Raw genomic sequence first — 19,864 nt, 5'->3', positions numbered from 1 at the left:
TTTAGTTGTCCTATTAATTTCTTTCTAATTTTTAGTAGAGACGGGGTCTCGCTCTTGCTCAGGCTGGTTTCGAACTCCTGAGCTCAAACAATCCGCACGCCTCGGCCTCCCAGAGAGCTAGGATTACAGGCATGAGCCACCGCGCCCAGCCTATCATAAGGTTTTATCAATGCTGCATCATCCCAAATGTCAGAATCATCACTCTGGCCTGTACCATGCCAGAACAGCACTTGAGCCCTCCTCCAAGATGTTGCCGGCCATTGCCATGGCGAGCCTAGTGCGCGATCAGCTTGGGTAATGTTTTGCAGGTGGGTCTGGAAGTAAGGAAAAAAGATAGTGCAATAGTTCAAATAGGAAGAGGTAAAGTGCTAAATTTAGGCACTGGCAGTCGAATCCAGATTCCAGATTTATGTAGGTGGTCAAACAGCTTGGTGACAATTTTGCTTTGTTCTTGAACTCTATCAGTCTTTTCTAAAGTGAAAGCCAAATCATGTCATTTACAAATTGTCAGCCTGGATAATTGTTAATGTAAAGAACTTGTGTAGAACAATAGCCTAAATATCTTAACCTCAAATCCAGTGGCTTTCACTTACATACTGACTTAGCAACCCATTCCCATGGCTGTATCTCATCAAGATTACTAGGAGTGAAAGCTGCTTATACAACAACTAAGCCTCATGGAATCTACCTGTCCCTCAACCATTCTTTGGCCTCACAACTAATTAGCCTTTATAGCTCTAGTTCCTTCCTTATTTCTATATTCCTATGATTCATCTTGGACTTAGTAGTTCTCAAACTATCAAAATCATGTGGTTCTTTGTGATAATGTGGATTCCAAGATCCTAGCCCCAAGGCAAGTTTTAGTGGGTCCCATGTGGAGCCAGGGATTTGCAATTTAACTGGTAACTTGAGATCAGTGATTTCTAATGTGTGGTCCCCAGACTAGAAGCATGAGTTTCTCCTAGGAACTTGTTAGAAATACAAATTCTGGGCTCCAAACAGACCTACTGAATCAGCAAATTGAAAGGGTGAGGTCCAGTCTTCCTGTAAGTTTGACAACCACTGTTTTACACATGATCTGAGCCAAAAGACCAAGAAGCGATAACCACTGTTTGAGACCTAAAAGGTAGATTCTGATTCAGTTGGTCCTGTTGAGATAACCAGCTTTGTCCAGTGTGACTTTTGTGATGAAAGAAATGTGTATCTCCAATGCCTGTAGCTACTAGTCACATAGAACTATTGAGGATCTGAAATGTTAGTGCAACAGGAATGATTTTTTTATTTTAATTTCACTAAATTTAAGTGTCATATGGTTAGTTTAATTACCATATTAGATAGTGGAGATTCAGATGATTCTGATGCAGGTGGCACCTGGCCTACTCATAAAACAACTCGTTAATTGAATTCTTACTTGCCTGAGATGGCACAGGGAAATCCAACTACGATAAATCTGGATACTACAAAGGAAAAATTAACAAATTGACCTCATTAAAAGTTACATTAAGTCAAAAGATATTAGCTTAAAAGATAACATACTAGAAGAAGATATTTATAAATTTAACAAAACATGTGAAGAACACTTAATCATGACAATAGGAAAAAGGGCAAAAGAGGAATAGGCAATTCACTGAAGAAATACAACTGGCCAATAAACACAAAAATATCCTATCTTAATAGCAGTTAGAGAAAGGTAGGTTAAGTCAGTAATTATATTAACCATGTTTTTTAAAAGTTTTGGCAAGGATTCTGGGAACCTGGTAAATTAGCAAGATGATGGCAGAATCTCATTTAAACGAACATTTTATTCTAAGAATCTGTTAAAGGCCGGGCGTGGTGGCTCATGCCTGTAATCCTAACACTCTGGGAGGTCGAGGCGGGTGGATCGGTTGAGCTCAGGAGTTTGAGACCAGCCTGAGCAAGAGTGAGACCCCCATCTCTACTAAAAAAATAGAAAGAAATTAGCTGGACAACTAAAAATATATAGAAAAAATTAGCCGGGCATGGTGGCACATGCCTGTAGTCCCAGCTACTCATGCTGAGGCAGAAGGATTGCCTGAGCCCAGGAGCTTGAGGTTGCTGTGAGGTAGGCTGACGCCATGGCACTCTAAACAGAGTGAGACTCTGTCTCAAAAAAAAAAAAAAAAAAAAAAGACTCTATTAAAGGACTACTAGATGGTATACACAATGATGTCACAAGGCTTTCTTTTTTCATTTAGTGTTGTAATACTCATTTGAAACAACTGAAGTGTTTAGAATTAAAGAAGTTCTTATTAGGGCATGATATGCAGTCATGATTTAAAAAGTAAACTTAAATCTGCCAATACAGAAAGTTCTTCAAAACACAAACATCAGAAAACTAAAGTTTTCTATAGTGTGCATCCATGGAGGTTTTTAGAAATGGGAATGTATACATTTCTACCCATTTCATATGTATATGAAGTGGGTAGGTAGAAAGTGAATGGGACATGCAAAAAGTTCATCAGTGGTTATTTCTGGGAAGGGGAATGGAAATTTGGGGGTTACTGGTGAAAGGATTCAATATTCTGTATACCTAGAATGTGTTCATGTATTGTGTAATAAAAAGTACCCCAAAATTGTGTTCCAAGAAGGGAATACTGGATTTTGTTTTCTATGACAGGGTCTCGCTCTGTCACCCGGGCTAGAGTGCAGTGGCATCATCATAGCTCACTGCAACCTCCAACTCCCGGGCCCAAGTGATTCTGCTGCCTCAGCCTCTTGAGTAGCTGGGAGTACAGTCCAGGCACTCGCCACCACACCCAGCTAATTTTTCTATTCTTTGTAGAGACAGGGTCTCACTCTTGCTCAGGCTGGTCTCGAACTCTGGGCCTAACGCCATCCTCCTGCCTTGGGTTCCCAAAGTGCTAGGATTACAGGTGTGAGCCACCACGCATGGCCTTAAATGGATTCTTAGAATAAAATGTTGACTTAAAATGTTTGTTTAAACAGTGGCGTGAGCCACTGACTACTGGATTTCTTTATATTTTTCTTTCTTTTTTGTACCCTGTTTGTACTATACCTTTTCTAGAATACTGAATTTCTTAAGTAAAACGTTTCAAAGTTGCAAATGGGTGTGGGAGTAAGCTGCTTAAATGAAATGTGAATGTGAAAAACTTTTTTTTGTTGTTTTTTTTTTTAAACTAATTGGAATTGAAGAAGTTAAGGATGTCTGAAGTTAGAATATGGAATGGATTATTTCTATGGAATTTGAAATCACCCAGAATGATTGTCAAAAAATATAGTAGAGACAAAAAAAATATGCCAATTACCAGGGTAATGGGAGAATATGGGGGCGACAAATATGGATTATAGCAATATAATGGGAGTTGGTGGAAAATGCAATTTTCACCACAAGATAAAATTGTTAGGTTTTCAGTGGTTGTAGGGCACAATCATTTGGAATTAACTTCAGGTAAGAAACCAGATTGGATGAGTCTATGTCGTTCTTATTACTCCATGAAAAATAACTTGTGTTTTACATAAAATATCACTTGGACAATCTGGGTCTTAATCAAGAAATATGAAATAAGACTAAGACATGTTAGAACTGTAGAACATATTATTTGTTTAGAAAGCCTGTTAAGGCCTACTTTAATCTGAGCTAATCAAGCTTATTTACTTCTATTTCAGGCAATATTATAAATTTAATAGGTTATCTGATTTCAGAGGGGGTAGAGGAGCTTGTTCAGGGCAAACATTGACAAACAGCAAAAGAAGATAAGGTCACAAACAAGCATAATGGTCTCATTATGAAAAAATAGCTCTGTACACCCATCTCATGAACATTGAAAGCATTTAGCATTACAATGATACAAAGACTTGTTTAATAAATAACCCAAATACCCAAGAAAAAAGTTACTTGATTAATTTGCTAAGAGGACAAGGAAATGTGTGATACATTTCAAAAAGTGATGAGCTTCAATTACCTGGAGACTTACATGAAAATCTTTCTTGGAAACCTGGATTAAGTGAAATGTCAGGGTAATGTGTTTGATGCTTAATAAAAATAATTTGACCAAGATCAAAATTCTCAAGTCTTGCTGAAAAGAGGGGAGAGGAAGGAACTCTTGGAGCTTCTTGGCTTTTATATAAAATTAACCCCTTGTTTAGTTCAGGTCAGAAATATTTGAAGCCATAGATAGGAAATAATAGGCTCACAAATGATTATTTGGGGCTGAAAGACAAAGCAATCTTAATTCTAGTTCCCTCCCCCCTGCCTTTTTTAAAGCAACTGATTCTGTGTATAATTTTTTGTTAAAAATCCTAAACATTATTTACCTTTTATTACCTCTTTTAAGGGCATTATACCAAACAGACTGCTCACCAAATGCATCAGATGAACAAATTGATGAATGGATTGCATAGGATCCAATTGACAGTAAATCAGTAGTAAATTTAAAAATATCTAATGAGTATGTATAGGTCTAACTATGTGTCAGGCATTGTTCTAAATGCTTCTTTCATATATTAATCAATCCACTTAATTCTCAAAGCAACCCTATGAGATAGTCCTCATTATTATCCCTTTTATGGATGAAGAAAACTAATGTACAGAGAGATTAAATAACTTAACCAATGACACCTAGGGAGTGGCAAAAGACAAGATTTTAACCCAGCCTTGCTCTAGTGGCAATATCTCAAGGAGTATCCTAGCCTATCTACAGAAAATTAAGCTCTCGTAGTTGAGGAAGGCAAGTGAAACATACAGGTTTCTGTTAAATATGATGCTTCCCAGCATAATGGAAAGAGCATAGGACTCAAATCAACAATGTATATCCTCTACTTGGGAGGCAGAGGCGGGAGGATTGCTCGAGCCCAAGAGTTCGAGGCCAGCCTGGGTAACATAAAGAGACCCAACTCTCTCTCTTTCTCTCTTTTTTTGGTAGAGACCAGGGTCTTACTATGTTGCCCAGGCTGGTCTCAAACTCCTGGCCTCAAGTGATCCCCTTGCCTAAGCCTCTCAAATTATTGGGATTACAGGTGTAAGCCACCATACCCCTCGGAGACCCGCCTCTTAAAAAAAATTACATTCTGTGTTTTTATGCAGTTCATTGAAATTACCTGAGACCCCACTCCACCATGGAATGAATTCCTAGTTGCCAAACCCAAATGGTTTTTCTCAGCCCTCATTTTATAGGACATTTACGTGACTGATGCCATTGACCTTTTTCTCCTTGACATTCAGTTTCCTTGATTTTTTTAATGCTATGTTCTTTGGTCCTGTTCTAATTCCTCTGCCTCGTACTTTGCTGGATGATTTTTCTTCATCTGCCTTTTACACGCTGGTGTTCTCTTGGGGTCCTTCCCTCTTAATAGGCAGTATTACCAGCTGGATGTTCTATAGGCATTTCAAACATTCTCTTCCCCTTGTTTTCTCCATTAAAGCCCTTGATGGTTAGCTCCCTGTTGCCAAACAGTGGGGAATTTTTTCAAGATCATGCAGAAAAATGGGAACTAAGAGGGGCTGGTGGGAGAAAGTCTGGGGAAGTAACTCCACATTGAAATACTCCAAGTAGTCATGTTTGTTCTAATAAGAAGATGAAGGGTTACCCTATCAGGTCTCCAAATATCTTTGAATAAAATCAATAAAAACAGGAAAGGATGCCCTGTTTATTCTGTGATTTTCTGTGTTTCCCAAGGAACACTTAACACACCCTGTCTAGCCCCACTCATCAAAAGCCCACTGAAACCTGGCTCTAGCTTTTCATTCTATGGTACCCTCTACTTTTCCCTTCCTCACCTCCAACCAAACTACCTGTAGTTCCATAAAAGGAACGTGCTGTTTCAGGCAAACGTGTAATTGGAATATTATTCTTTTCTGCTTTATCCTAAGAATTTCTACTCACGTTTTGCAGCTGAGGTCTTTCAGCCACTTCTGCGTTAGGCAGTTCCCCTACATCTCTTCTTTCCGTCCTCCTTCATGCACCCACTTTATACTAATCAGGAACCATCACACTAATTTATTGCATTGTTTGTTCATCTGGACCTTACGAGGAAGGACCTGAGTCTTGTTTATCTTTGTCTCCTCAATACCTGGCATACATCTGTTAAATGACTGGTTGCATTAGTTTCCTTCATTGTATACATTTGATAAAGATTCTGTCAGGGTTCCTGATCTGCTGAGCCAACTGGGAGTTTTCAGTCTCACTACTGCGAAAGAAAAACCGTGTTTTGACTCTAGAAAGGGCTCCTGACTTCGCCAGGGTCACCCTCAATGGTGCTTAACGACGCTACCACTTTGCTAACCCTCACCCCTGTGGCTGTCACCCAGCTCAAGGTCCTCTCTAAGGAGAGAGCCCAAGGACAGGCAAAGACATCCCACGTGTTTCCCAACAGGAACTCGAGCCCCTTTCCTAGTTCCGCCAAGTACTCTCTCCAATTGACATTCCTACGATCCAATTAGGTTTCGAGGCTCGGAGTGTTCCGATGTCCAATAAAAAAAGGAGTTTCAGATTAGCATCAGTTTTGACCAATAGTTGAGAAGATGAGAGTTTATTAACCTATAGAAGCGGCACGGAGAATGATGAACAGCAAAGTTACCCAATGGACGTGCCTACAACAGAGTAGGACTCGCCCCAACTGCGGGGGAGCTGGCGGCGGGGATCACTGCAGAACTCAGTCTCCACCCGGACTCCGCCATGTTGAGCCTTGTGGGTCGTGTGGCGGCCTCCTCGGCCTCCGGAGCCTTGCGGGGACTCAGCCCTTCAGCGTCGCTACCCCAAGCTCAGCTCTTACTGCGGGCGGCCCCGGCAGTGGTCCAACCTGGTAAGTGCTTTCCCCTAGGGGCTGAGTTCTTTTCTGCCGCCCCATGACCTTGGGCCGGGGGCCGATTGTAGCTCGGGCCTAAAGGATCTGTGGTGCTAGGAAGATGTCGGGAGTAGCATCCTGCCCTCTAGCCGGGGGAGAACAGGAACGGGTCGTCCATGGGAGCTTTCTTCCACCTAGTTCTGGCCTATTTTGGATAAAAATGTTTGACGGAAAAGGTCGGGGCAGGTGCGTTGACCCTCCCATGGAATTGGGGTACGAGCTCTCGAATAATCGGGTTTTGTGTTTGAGGATGGGGAGGCTGTTCAGGTGCTTTCTCGATTACTGCGCCGCCCTCCGTCTTGGATACGCCTTCCGTACGAACGGAAGGAGGCGGGGCCTGGGCTGAATTGGCCTCTCCTTGCATGTTAAGTCCTGAGTTCCGATGACCTTTAACTGTCCTGACCCCAGCTCCTTCCAATACCTTTTTGTCTGTTAGCCCGAGACTATGCGGCGCAAACATCTCCTTCGCCGAAGGCAGGCGCAACCACTGGGCGCATCGTGGCCGTCATTGGAGCAGTGGTGGACGTCCAGTTTGATGAGGGGCTACCACCTATCCTAAATGCTCTGGAAGTCCAAGGCAGGGAGACGAGGCTGGTTCTGGAGGTGGCCCAGCATTTGGGTAAGTAGAATTTGTTAGAAATAGTAAAGACCTTGCTTAGCCCAAATATCCCCCAAACCAAGCTATCTCCTTTCTGTGATGATTTTTTCAAAATGACTTTCGTTCTTCTGAGTTTGCTGAAGCCACATTTAGGTACTGAGAAGGAGTGTTGGTTGACTTAGGTATTTCCCACCAGCTACACCTCATTAAATATGATAACTAGTCCTTATGTGTAACCCTATAATGCCTTTATCTAACAGGGGAGAGCACAGTGAGGACCATTGCTATGGATGGTACAGAAGGCTTGGTTAGAGGCCAGAAAGTCCTGGATTCTGGTGCACCAATCAAAATTCCTGTTGGTCCTGAGACTTTGGGCAGAATCATGAACGTCATTGGGGAACCTATTGATGAGAGAGGTCCCATCAAAACCAAACAGTAAGCCCTTCTTGTTGCATCTGCACAAAGGAACTGCTGTTTCTTGCAGTTTTACACATTAAGGTGACACCTTCTAGTGAAGCAGAATTTTGCTGCAGAGACTATTTAAAATGCTGATATATTTGATTATTAAAATCACACAGTACAGTTTCTCCTGAAGAAATTAAGGATGCAGAAGTTCTGACTGATGAAAACCTACTACTTAGGACTAAAGTTGAGTATTTGAGGCTTACACGTATGGTTTAGGTTGAGGACTCTATAAAACTTACAGGTCCATTTCTTATTGGTATGTGAAGGAATGCCGTTAGGTTAGGGCTAAGTAAAATGAAAAACTTTGACAGTTAAAGTTGTGAAGGAATGGGATTATTGGTTTCTGAGGTAACGAAGTCTTCTTTGTTGTACACGGTTGGATTAAATGCCAGATGACAATTTATCTAACTTAATATAACAAGGGGGAGATGAGACTGGATTCTCTAGTAAAGAGTTGGACTCGAGAGTTGATAGGGACATTTAAGGCTATTCGGTTGCTTTCAACAAGGTGAATAGATGTAATCCTCTCTTTTGCCTTTACAGATTTGCTGCTATTCATGCTGAGGCTCCCGAATTTATGGAAATGAGTGTTGAACAGGAAATTCTGGTGACTGGTATCAAGGTTGTGGATCTGCTAGCTCCCTACGCCAAGGGTGGCAAAATTGGTATGTTAGTGATGAGTACATACTTTCTAAACCTAATATGGGAGGGGACAAAAGTCATAACTGTGTTATGAGTGGGTCTATCCCTCTCTGATCTATCCCTCACTGATGAGTAGCTTCTGACTTTCGTTCTTCTGAGTTTACTGAAGCCAGATGCCATTCCTGAGAAGGGAAAAGATGGAAGGAAGCAAAATTTTTTAGAAGTTTACTTATTTGGGAATGCAGAAATCTATCTTCTCAACTCTCGTAGGGCTCTTTGGTGGTGCTGGAGTTGGCAAGACTGTACTGATCATGGAGTTAATCAATAATGTCGCCAAAGCCCATGGTGGTTACTCTGTGTTTGCTGGTGTTGGTGAGAGGACCCGTGAGGGCAATGACTTATACCATGAAATGATTGAGTCTGGCGTTATCAACTTAAAAGATGCTACCTCCAAGGTGAGCACTGAGCTGATTGGTGTCCACATAGTAGTTGTGCCAGGAAGCTGTTGCCAGCTGAAGCCATGTTTTATTTATTTATTTAATTAGTTAATTAGTTATTTTTGAGACAGAATCTCGCTCTGTTGCCCGGGCTAGAGTGCTGTGGTGTCAACCTAGCTCACAACAACCTCAAACTCCTGGGCTCCAGTGATCCTTCTGCCTCAGCCTCCTGAGTAGCTGGGACTACAGGCATGTGCCACCATGCCTGGCTAATTCTTTGTATATATTTTTAGTTGTCCAGCCAATTTCTTTCTATTTTTTTTTATTAGAGACAGGGTCTCGCTCTTGCTCAGGCTGGTCTCGAACTCCTGACCTCGAGGGATCCTCCTGCCTTGGCCTCCCAGAGTGCGAGGATTACAGGCGTGAGCCACCATGACTGGCCTAAAGCCATGTTTTTATATTTTCATTTTAGCATCCCAGAACCTACGAAGGAAATTCCTGTTAGTGTTTTCCCCCCAACTTCTAACACATCATCATTCCTCTTTGACATTAGATTACATTTCTAGACTTTTCTTTTTGGTAGATAGTCTCATCATTTGAAAGCTAATTTTGAGGGTGAGGGGATTAGAGGTGGTACATACATCTTAAATAACCTTATTGTGTATCTGTTCACTTACACAGGTATTTATTTTCTTCCTATTACAGGAAATTTGCCTTAGTAATATAAAAAACTATCTTTTGGCCAGGTGTGGTGGCTCATGCCTGTAATCCCAGCACTTTGGGAGGCCAACGTGGGAGGATCATTTGAGACCACCCTGGGCTTCATAGTAAGACCTCCAGCTCTACAACAAATTCAAAAATTAGCCAGGCACAGTGGTGCATGCCTATAGTCCCAGCTACTCTGGAGACTGGGGCGGGCAGATCTTGAGCTTGGGAGTTCGAGCCTATGGTAAGCTATGGTCATGACACTGCACTCCAGCCTATGCAACAGAACAAGACCTGTCTCTAAAAAAAAAAAAAATTTAAACAATTTAAAAAAAGATATTGACATCTGAGAGAGAGAGAGTCTGTGGTGGGTTCTCTGTCTCCATTTGGAGACCTTGGGTGTGTGGCTGCTATACTCCGAAGTTTTCTGATTGTGTTTGATTACTACAGGTGGCACTGGTGTACGGTCAAATGAATGAACCACCTGGTGCTCGTGCCCGGGTAGCTCTGACAGGACTGACTGTGGCTGAATACTTCAGAGACCAAGAAGGTCAAGATGTACTGCTGTTTATTGATAACATATTCCGCTTCACTCAGGCTGGCTCAGAGGTAAGAGGGAAGGCTTGAGAGGACCTGGTTCATTTGACCTTTCTTTGGAAATAGGCAGATGAGGCTAAAGATGTAGACACCTAAGACATTTGTTCTTACTTTTTTCTCTTAGGTGTCTGCCTTATTGGGCAGAATCCCTTCTGCTGTGGGCTATCAGCCTACCCTGGCCACTGACATGGGTACTATGCAGGAAAGAATCACCACCACCAAGAAGGGATCTATCACCTCTGTGCAGGTAAGAGAAGTTAAATGGGTGAAGGTCCACTTTCCATAAAGGCATGTAGAAGCCAGGTGCAGTGGTGTGTGCCTGTGGTCCCAGCTACTCAGGAGGCTGAAGTGGGAGGATCACTTGAGTCCAGGAACTTGAGACCAGCCTGGGCAACATAATGAGAGCCCGCCTTAAAAACATGCATGTAGAGAGAGGTATAAAACCTAATTACTTACATCGTAAAAGGCGAGGTTCATGAGTTCCCTGGAATAATGTGTAAAATTCTCTGAGCAAAGAACCTAAAAGGGCTAAGAAACACTCATCTAAATTAATTGAAGGTATACATGTAAAGATAGATCACAAGGCAGTGCTTTCCAGCCCAAGGGGAAATAGTTCATTTTAGTGGACTATTGTAGTGGTGCAAGAAGGTTTTTTTGTTCTTGTTTTTAACTCTAAAAGTGGGTATCATTACAATAGAGTTAAAATGTAGGGTGAAGAACAAAAAGTATGATAATGGAAATTCTTCCATCACTGCTTAGAGAAACCAGACAATCCATAAACTCACTCAGGTATTAGGGATGATGATAAGGGTCTTCTGAGGTGGACTTCTGAATGCTAAGATGGAATGAGGTAAAGAACAAAGGTCAGAAAAGGGGATGGCTTAAGTAGGATTACTTGGTTTCCTGCTGTACTTACGGGTTGTTTACTCACTTTAGGCTATCTATGTGCCTGCTGATGACTTGACTGATCCTGCCCCTGCCACTACCTTTGCCCATTTGGATGCTACCACTGTGCTGTCCCGTGCTATCGCTGAACTGGGCATCTATCCAGCTGTGGATCCTCTAGACTCCACCTCTCGCATCATGGATCCCAACATTGTTGGCAATGAGCATTATGATGTTGCCCGTGGGGTACAAAAGATCCTGCAAGTGAGTATATTGCTGTGTGGGACCAATGGCCATAAAGTCATAAAGAGGGAATTTGGGGATTATATTAGGACTGGATCTTTCCTAGGATTTGTTTGGAGCAAGGAAAGTTGAGACCAAAAATTGCTAGTTGAGTGTTGATGAGGTCTTGGAGGGGGGTTTAGGTACTTAGGCTTTGGAATCCAGTTCTTTCTAATAGCACTAAACTAGGAATATGGAGATGCTGATCATGAGGCCCTGAGCTCGTAACTTTCCCTCTATTAGCTTGTTCTCTCTCCTAGGTTTTTTTCCAGATTAAAGCAATGTGAATACTTACTCAGACTTCCCCTGCCTCCTTACAGGACTACAAATCCCTTCAGGACATCATTGCCATTCTAGGTATGGATGAACTTTCTGAGGAAGACAAATTGACTGTGTCCCGGGCACGAAAAATACAGCGTTTCTTGTCTCAGCCATTCCAGGTTGCTGAGGTCTTTACAGGTCACATGGGGAAGCTGGTACCCCTGAAGGAGACTATCAAAGGATTCCAGCAGATTTTGGCAGGTGAGATTTTAAGTGTAAAGCTGAACATAAAATGATAGAAGAACCGAAATCTTGAATGCTCACTGTGCTGTGGTCCCAGTCCAACAACCATCAAGCTATGTGTGATATACTGTGCCTAGTTATGTTTTTTTAATTAAGAGAATAAGCTATTTATTTCCCATCAAATTTGTTTGAAAATATTCTACATTTACTGAAAGTGTGATTGATTCTCCAGCTCCCTTTTATACATAGTCCAACACTCACTGTTTTCAGTGCTAACTGCTCTTCTAAATGAATTACAACCACTTTTTAGGGAAGGCATTATTACCCTGTTTTACAGGTGAAACTGGAACATAGAAAAGTTTAACATGAACTTTCTCAATATCACCCAAAGTAGAGGGTAATAAAATAATACGAGCTCAGATCATGTGGCTCTTGACCGTGTGTTCTTAATCTATACTGTATCATGTTGTAAATTTGATTTGTGAGGAAAATTTAAGGTTTCTCAGATGACATGAATTCATCATGTTCTGACTGGTGGTCTCAAGTGGTGAGGTATGGGCCGGGCGCAGTGGCTCACGCCTGTAATCCTAGCACTCTGAGAGGCCGAGGCTGGAGGATCGCTCAAGGTCAGGAGTTCAAGACCAGTCTGAGCAAGAGCAAGACCCCATCTCTACTAAAAATAGAAAGGAATTAGCCTGACAACTAAAAATATATATACATAAAAAAAAAAAATCAGCCAGGCATGGTGGCGCATGCCTGTAGTCCCAGCTACTTGGGAGGCTGAGGCAGAAGAATTGCTTGAGCCCAGGAGTTTGAGGTTGCTGTGAGCTAGGCTGATGCCACAGCACTCTAGCCCGGGCAACAGAGCCAGACTCTGTCTCAAAGAAAAAAAAATGGTGAGGTATGTACACGTGGCAGAAAGTTGATATCCCTCTCCTTACTAGTTGGATTTTTTTTTTCCGTGTAGGTGAATATGATCATCTCCCAGAACAGGCCTTCTATATGGTGGGACCCATTGAAGAAGCTGTGGCAAAAGCTGATAAGCTGGCTGAAGAGCATTCATCGTGAGGGGTCCTTTCGGCAAACTAAGCGCTCATCCTCTGTTGTCGTTTTGCTTGTCCCCAATCCAAAAACCTTCAGTTTTCTGTGTAGGCCACACAAGAGCCTTGATTGAAGACATTTTGTTCTGTCTGAAGAGTATTTAAGGTTTCCAATAAAATGTGCACCCCTCAGAATTTGTCTTTTCTCCTTTCAGTCAACACTGAAGTTTTTGACAATGAGATTTTTAGAGTGGCCACAAGGAGCCGTTTTAGCACAAAATAGGTCGTGTATGTTTGAAATTGGGTTGTTAAAAAAGAATAGCCATTCTCTTGGATTGATGAACAACTGTGGGTCTTGGTGAGAGATTTCCTGTGGTAGTATAATCTTACTAAGGCCTCAGCTTTGGCCCTTTTATGACATTTGTTCAGAGCACATTGATTTTTTTGCCTCTTAAATATCCATATAGCATGTTCCTACTTGGTTAAAAGTTGGCCTTTTTTAGAAGGGCATATTGGAAAAAATAGGTTGGTTTTAGAAATAACCTACTTCAAGGCAAGGCAGGGGTTAATCAGTGAGTCGAATTAAATTTTCAGGAAATGGTGAGTACTGATCTTATTTAAAATTGAGTCAGAAGGGCTCTTTGCATCTTGGATAGCCTTCATTTCTTAGTGTTCCTGACTACTGCCTCCTGCCATATTTTGGGCACGCCTAAACTCACGTTTATGGTTCATTGAGGCTATTCAGAGGTATTAAGCATGAGGCCTAAGCTGAGCTCTGTTACTATCCAGTATGAAAGTTCAGGAAAGAAACAATGCGTTACAGAAGAATAGTAATCTTTAGGGTTGCTGGCTTAGCTTTCTGAACTAAATAATGGAATTAGATCGTTTCCCCTTTATTTGAACTCACTAAAAGATGCATGGTTGGGAGAGCTGCTCTCTATTTCCGTTTAAAAGTGTGTAAGGTCAAACTTGATGCCCCTTAAGTGTTCTTTTCTGGACTCAGACCCATCCTGCTGCCCTCTCGTGGTAGCACTGGAGACGCTGCAAGAACTCTGATCTCACCATTTTGAAATCCTTGAAGGCCATTTGCTGGGATGTTCTCAGCTAATGACTGTTTACAAACGAGCTGGGGCTTTCGTCCTGGGGAGGAGCCTGCATCTCTAAGCTCCACCCCCTGAGGCTATCAGTTGGGTACAAGCTGGGCGGGGACAAGCAGAGCTCCCAATTCAGAGGCCCCTGGGGGTTGGAGGTTGGGGAGGGGCTTCAGGAGAGGCGCCAGGGGTGGAGTAGGGGCCTCTAAGCGTCCTCTCATCTGCCTGTGACGTTTTTGGCACCCGTCTCGCCTGTGCCATGATCTGGACAGAAGGTGGAGCCCCTGAGCTACTTGTGCCTGGTAGTTTGCTCCCAGAGAAGCTTGGATTTGGGGAAATACTGAGTTATGGGGGTGGGGACACTTCCTCTAGGTCCTGACTCTGGAGTGGGTAGGAAGCCGGTGGAGAAGGCTCCAGGGAATAGGTCAGCCCTTTCTGCTTTGTTTTCCCATGTCACTCTGATGCAGACCTGGGAACTGAAGTCCTAAAGGTCGTTTGCATCCCTCCACCCCCTCCCCCAACATGTTCACGTCCTTCAGCATTTATCGAGAATCTTCTCCCTCTCACTAGTTGCAACTATTTATTTCCTTCCTCCTTTACCGCCCTCTTCGACCACGCCACTGGAGTGTCAACACAGTTCTAACCTTCCTCCATATTTCTCCAGCTCTGCCCTGTCCTCACCTCCTCCCTCTCTCCACCCAGAGAAAGCCCCGCCCTTCCCTCCTCCCTCCCCACCCCAGTCTGTCACACAGGGACATCACCCTACAGCAGTTCAGGCTGTGTGGTTCGCAGGAAGCATACATTGGTTTTTTGATTCTTGCTCTTTCCCAGCTCACACTTTGGGAGGATCAAACACCAGCCTTCACGTGAAGGGGGGCCCAAGGACAGTGAGGAGCTGGGTGGTCCCAGCCTGGAGCCCTGCCAGCCTGACATGGGTGAGTATGGGGACCAGCCCCGGGGAAGGCCTGAGGGATGCCTAGCTCCGTCCCTGGCTGACTCAGCAGGGGTGGGGCCTAACCTTTGCTCATTTAGGGGGTGAAGGAGGGGAAACAGGACTGTGAGGGGCGGGTGTTATAGGGCTCAGCTGGCGGGGCGCCGACCATGGGATCCTGAGTATTAGCAAGCTCCAGCTCTGAGGAAGAGCCCGAAATTGTACCTTAGGCCAGGACTTTCCCAACCCCCCTTCCCCGCGCCCCAGTGGAGTATTGCCCCTTGCTCCTCCCCCATTTAAGCTGCTGAGATTCAAGTAATATTTGACAGTACTCAATGCTAGCCTCCAACAAAAGTAAAGCCCACTTTTGATCGTGCTGGGGGGGTCTTTAAAGTGCCTCCCCTCCCCCTAATTTTTCTCAAGGCTTTTAGTCCCAGTCTTCTCTCCTCCCTAACCCTGACCCACCATCAGGTGGGGGCTGCACTGAGCAGCTGCTTCCTGTTGCCCCTGAGGTTGATGCAAGGGTGGTGGTGGTTGAGGGAAAACTGAGCTAGAATAAAGCCAATTCTCAGGGTCCCACATCAGCCTCACTAGGGCTGTTATTGATGGCTCCCCTCCACAGTCACTGAGGACACTGAGTGAGAGGCAGGTTTAAGGATAGGAGGTTTTTGCCCTCATGGCTTCCTGATTCCAGAGGCTCCACAGCTGTAGAGATGGGGCCCTGAGGAGCTGAAACATGGGGAACCTGTTCACCTAGTAGGGCACTGTGCGTGACCCCCAGCATGCGCGGCCTTGAGTTCCCTCTCCCACACTCCCAGGCCTCCTTGGAGTCCTTGTGGTTCTCACTGCCTTCCCGGCCTCCTTTGTGAAGAGGTCTTTGCTGGTGCCCCAGGAGCGCGGGCAGACCTCTCCCAAGTCCTTCCGTTCGGACCTACCACCATCCCCCACTTCGCCGCAGAAGTTTCTGTCTCTTCCTGGGATCTGTTCTCTTCCTCCAACTGGGATCCTTCCTGGTTCTGGCCCCTAGGAGACCCCACCCGCTTCCCCCTCCCCCAGTGGGTCCTTCGCGACAGCCCTCCCCATGCGCTCGTTCTCACCCCAGTAGCTCCTGCCCCTTTAAGCGCCACCTCCCCCTCTCCACCGCCGCCGGCCCAGGGCTGGGGGAGGAGGTACCGCCGCCGCCCGGCTCGGCCACCTGCGCCGCAGCTGCCGCCGCCCGAGACCCGGCCCTGCCCTGCTCCAGGTGAGGCCTGGCACCCACTTCCAGCCCCATAGTCCCCGGGCGGGCCGTTCTTGCGGTCCTCTGCTCCGGGATCCCTGCCGCCCAGGGATTCAGGATCTGACCGTACCCCTGCGGGAGCTGCCCTTCTTCTCTCCTCTCCTCCGCATCGTCTACTCGCCCATTTCTCCAGTCCTCTGTGACCGGAATCCGGAGGCTTCTCACGCCTCTCCACCACTCTCTCCCGGGTACCCCTCCTATTCTGGGCCCAGGATCTCCCCCCTCCCCCGCGCCTTCCTCGCAGAAAAATCTCCCGCGGTCTGGGTTTCGCCTCCTCCGCTCTGGAACTAGCGCTTTCCCACGCCATCCTAATCCCAGTGGGAGGGGGAATAACCGCCACCCCAACTCCTCTCCTTCCCCGTAGTAAGGGGCGGCAGGGGGAGAACTACCTTGACTACACTCACAATCCAGCCCTGCTCCACTCAGCCCTTCAAATTCAACTAAGTCCTATCTAAAGCTTTTCTATAGTCCTCACCCCACCCCATATCTCCCAGAGTGGGGTCCGACCTCAGCACCACCTACTGAGCCCAGGGGGGAGGGGCCCTCTTCTTGGGCCAAGGGTTGGCCGGTCTAGCCTAGGAACGCCTCACCCAGAATCGGGGAGCTGGGGCGCTGCAGGAATCTTGAGATTCTGGGCTTAACGGGCTGTTGGGGGATAGTGCGTAGGTGCTGGGGCTAAGTCTCTGAGGGAGCTGGGGTGTTGGGGAAAGCGAGGAAAGCCCAGCCTTCTATTTAGATGTAAAGGAAGCCCCCACCCTCAAGGAAATACGAACTTCCAGGACCACCATAGAGAAGCCCATTGAGAAGTTTAGAAACAAGATTGTGTAATTCTGAGGGGGCACCTGCCGACTCGGAGGGGAAAGGAGAGGGGTTATGGTCCTTTTGGTGCATTATGGGAGAATCCAACCTCCCCAAAATATAGAGAGGGAGGAGACTGTTTTGCTCTAAGGTGGGGAGGGGAGTCTAGTTGGAGAGCCGTCTCCTAACTAGACCCTATTAACAGTATGATCCTGTAGAAGATACTGGATTGAGGTAAAAACAACAAAAGCCACTATGATCCATTCAGCCAGTGAGGAGAAGGGAGGTCTTTAATAATTACCTCCCTTGCCTCCCAGTCCAGCTGTATCCCTAGCTCTGCTCCTTTTCTTATGTTTTCATTTCCCAGCCACGCCACCTCCAGAATTAGGGGACCCAAGTGTCAGGATTTGCTTTAGACTCTTCTGAGTCATGTTCCAGGTTGCTGGGAGGGTGCTGAGGGGGAGGAGAGGGTGGTCAGCAGTGGTGTTTGTGGTTGGATGCCAGGAGTATTCTGGAAGGGGAGAGGGAAGGAGGTAGAGGGATGGACACGAATCCCCTTCTCTCTTCCCCCTCCCAGTCCCAGCCATCTGGCTCTAGAATGGAGCCAGGCACTGTGGCAGCTGACCTTGGAGTCAGGGAGGTGCACAGGGACGGTGAGAAAGGGGGAGCAGGTGCTAATTTCTCCCTTCCCGTTCTCTTCATTACTGGTCCACTGGCCTGGCTTAAAGGAAGTTCAGTCTATTCCCTAGACCCTCTTCTCACAAGTTACTGATAAAATGATCATTTGCCCCTTCTCCTTTATAGTAGCTTCCTAAAGGGAGGTGGGTGGGTGATGGGCCAGGCCATATCGGATGGGATTGAGGAATGTTTGGGGACATGTGGGGTCAGTCTGCCCTCTGTCGTCTGGATGGAGGGAGAAGCACAGCTGCTGCATGGGGTGGCTTCTGGCAAGAAGTAAAAACCCAGCTGTTAGGCATGTTGGCACCCCAACCTCATCATTCCTCAGGGAGCAAGGAAGATCCCTGATTAGATGGGATGATGCGGGGTCTCCTTAGGGATGAAGATGATTGTAGTCTTTCTGCACCAGATGGGAAGAATGGATCCTGCCCCATTTTCTTTTCTTATCCCAGGTGATCCTCTCCTATCCAACACCCTAATTCCTAACTGCTCCTGGTTGGAAAAGTCCTAGAGGTTGCCCTGGAGACTAGGCCTGGGGCTCGGAAGGGGTGGGAGCAGTCAGTGGGGCACAGGAGTAACCGGCTCTTCCGGAGCAGAGTGGAGCCAGAGGTGGGTGTGTGTGGGTGTGGGGGAGGGGCGTGGCTACACCCGTCTGACTGGCGCAGGCTCCTCCCCTGCCTGCCTCATCTCCGATTGGCTAGCCTTACGCTTGGGGGCGGGACGTAGGAAGATTCGCCCTCATCTGTCCTGGAAAAGGGAAGAGGAAAAAAGGGGATACCGGCTCCCTACCCCCACTTCAGCTGTTGGTTCCATGCCCTCAGCTCTCTTCTCCACCTACCTTTATTTTTTTTATCTGGGGGATAGGATGCATTCCTTAGCAGAAATTTGCTGCATCCTTCCTATCTCCAGAAGGAAGGACACCTCTTCCCTGAGTGTGGCCTCTACTTACTCAGGGACTTGAGGTCGACAGGCTGTTAGAAGGGTATTTTTTTTTCCCAAGGTGACCTACAAATCTGTTGTTTTGACATGGAGGAGAGAAGGGTTTTGGTTTCTACCTGCCTACTCCTTCCCCTGGTAATCTACTTATCTCAGGAGAGGGAGGGAAACCCCCCTTAGCCTCCTCCCCTTCTCCTCTTCTCCCCTTCTCCCCTCTTGAGCCCTGTGCACTTCTGAGGCTTTCCTAAAGCAAGCTTCCTTCTTCTCTGAGCCATTTGTAGTGGGGGGTGGAGTCTGTCCCTCAAACTTAGAAAGAACCCACCCCTCGGTGGAGTAAGGAAATCCAATCTAGACAGATGGATTTGGCCCCTGTTCTTCCCTGTCTCCACCCAGTTTTCAGATCTCTTTCTCCTTGGACCTCCAGAGGAAAAGGTATTTGCTGACACCCCCCAACTTGCCAGTTTCATCATCCCCACTCGGTTGCTCTTCCAGAATGTTCAGGAGCCTGAGCTATGCACAATTTAGGCCATTTTTTTAGAATTGCATTGAGTTGGTGGGAATTATCTTGAAGCCTGCAAAGTGTTGAGTTGCAAGGAAAGGAAACCTGGTTTCCTTTCTAGTCATATTTTATCCACTGTTAGACCTTGAACATGTCAGTGAACCTCTTTGGGCCTTAATTTCTTCATCTAACAAATGAGAGAAGATTGAACTAGAAATTTACTAAACTGTAACATATGACATTGTTCCCCATCCTGGGGCCCTGCAATATTCATTTTAGGTAACAGTCAAACTCTAGTCCTATGCTAGATTTTACTTCTTTGTTCTCAGAGGGTTTCACATAGTTATGTACCCCTGTCAGAAAAAGTATTGTAACTGTAGAATAGGTGGACATTTGGGACATCTTATTTGCTGGTCAGTTTTCTGCTTATCCTCTACTCCCCTGACTGCCTTTCTTTTTCTTTTTTTTCCAACCCCTAAGTGGAACCAGACCCTCTCACTACATTTAGGCTAGACTCAGGTCTTCGCTGTCTGGTTCCAGAGCTGAGCCTTCTTTCCCCATGCACAGGAATCTTTCTGATGCCCAGGGCCCTGCAGATGTCACCAGGAAAGTGGTGATCAGGCAGGACCAGACCGCCTGGACAGGACAGAGGTGAGTGGGCAGCAAATTTAG

General features: G+C 45.6%; 2 protein-coding genes and 1 pseudogene across 2 annotated transcripts in view; 2 read left to right on the top strand and 1 right to left on the bottom strand.

Annotated features, from left to right (window-relative positions):
- The window catches only part of LOC105815310, a 1,517-nt pseudogene extending 1,250 nt beyond the window's left edge, over window positions 1-267 (bottom strand).
- Window positions 268-6,546: 6,279 nt separating this feature from the next.
- ATP5B (ATP synthase, H+ transporting, mitochondrial F1 complex, beta polypeptide) lies at window positions 6,547-13,175 on the top strand. The gene is made up of 10 exons (XM_012650961.1): window positions 6,547-6,783; window positions 7,262-7,444; window positions 7,684-7,858; window positions 8,432-8,553; window positions 8,801-8,985; window positions 10,123-10,281; window positions 10,394-10,516; window positions 11,206-11,418; window positions 11,757-11,958; window positions 12,908-13,175. Exons 1-10 carry the CDS (start codon window positions 6,657-6,659, stop codon window positions 13,006-13,008), a joined length of 1,590 nt encoding a protein of 529 aa, XP_012506415.1. The 5' UTR covers window positions 6,547-6,656; the 3' UTR covers window positions 13,009-13,175.
- A 1,665-nt stretch (window positions 13,176-14,840) lies between these two features.
- The window catches only part of BAZ2A (bromodomain adjacent to zinc finger domain, 2A), a 33,914-nt gene continuing 28,890 nt past the window's right edge, over window positions 14,841-19,864 (top strand). Inside the window, exons 1-2 of the mRNA XM_012650841.1 lie at window positions 14,841-15,006; window positions 19,760-19,843. The gene's annotated coding sequence lies outside the window, so the exon portion shown is untranslated. The remainder of the gene's footprint in view (window positions 15,007-19,759; window positions 19,844-19,864) is intronic.

This window comes from Propithecus coquereli, unplaced genomic scaffold, assembly GCF_000956105.1.
Source record: "Propithecus coquereli isolate 6110/MARCELLA unplaced genomic scaffold, Pcoq_1.0 Scaffold111, whole genome shotgun sequence".
NCBI lineage: Eukaryota > Metazoa > Chordata > Mammalia > Primates > Indriidae > Propithecus > Propithecus coquereli.
The sequence above is the reverse complement of the archived record's forward strand: the minus strand, read 5'-3'. Positions and strand labels throughout refer to the sequence as shown.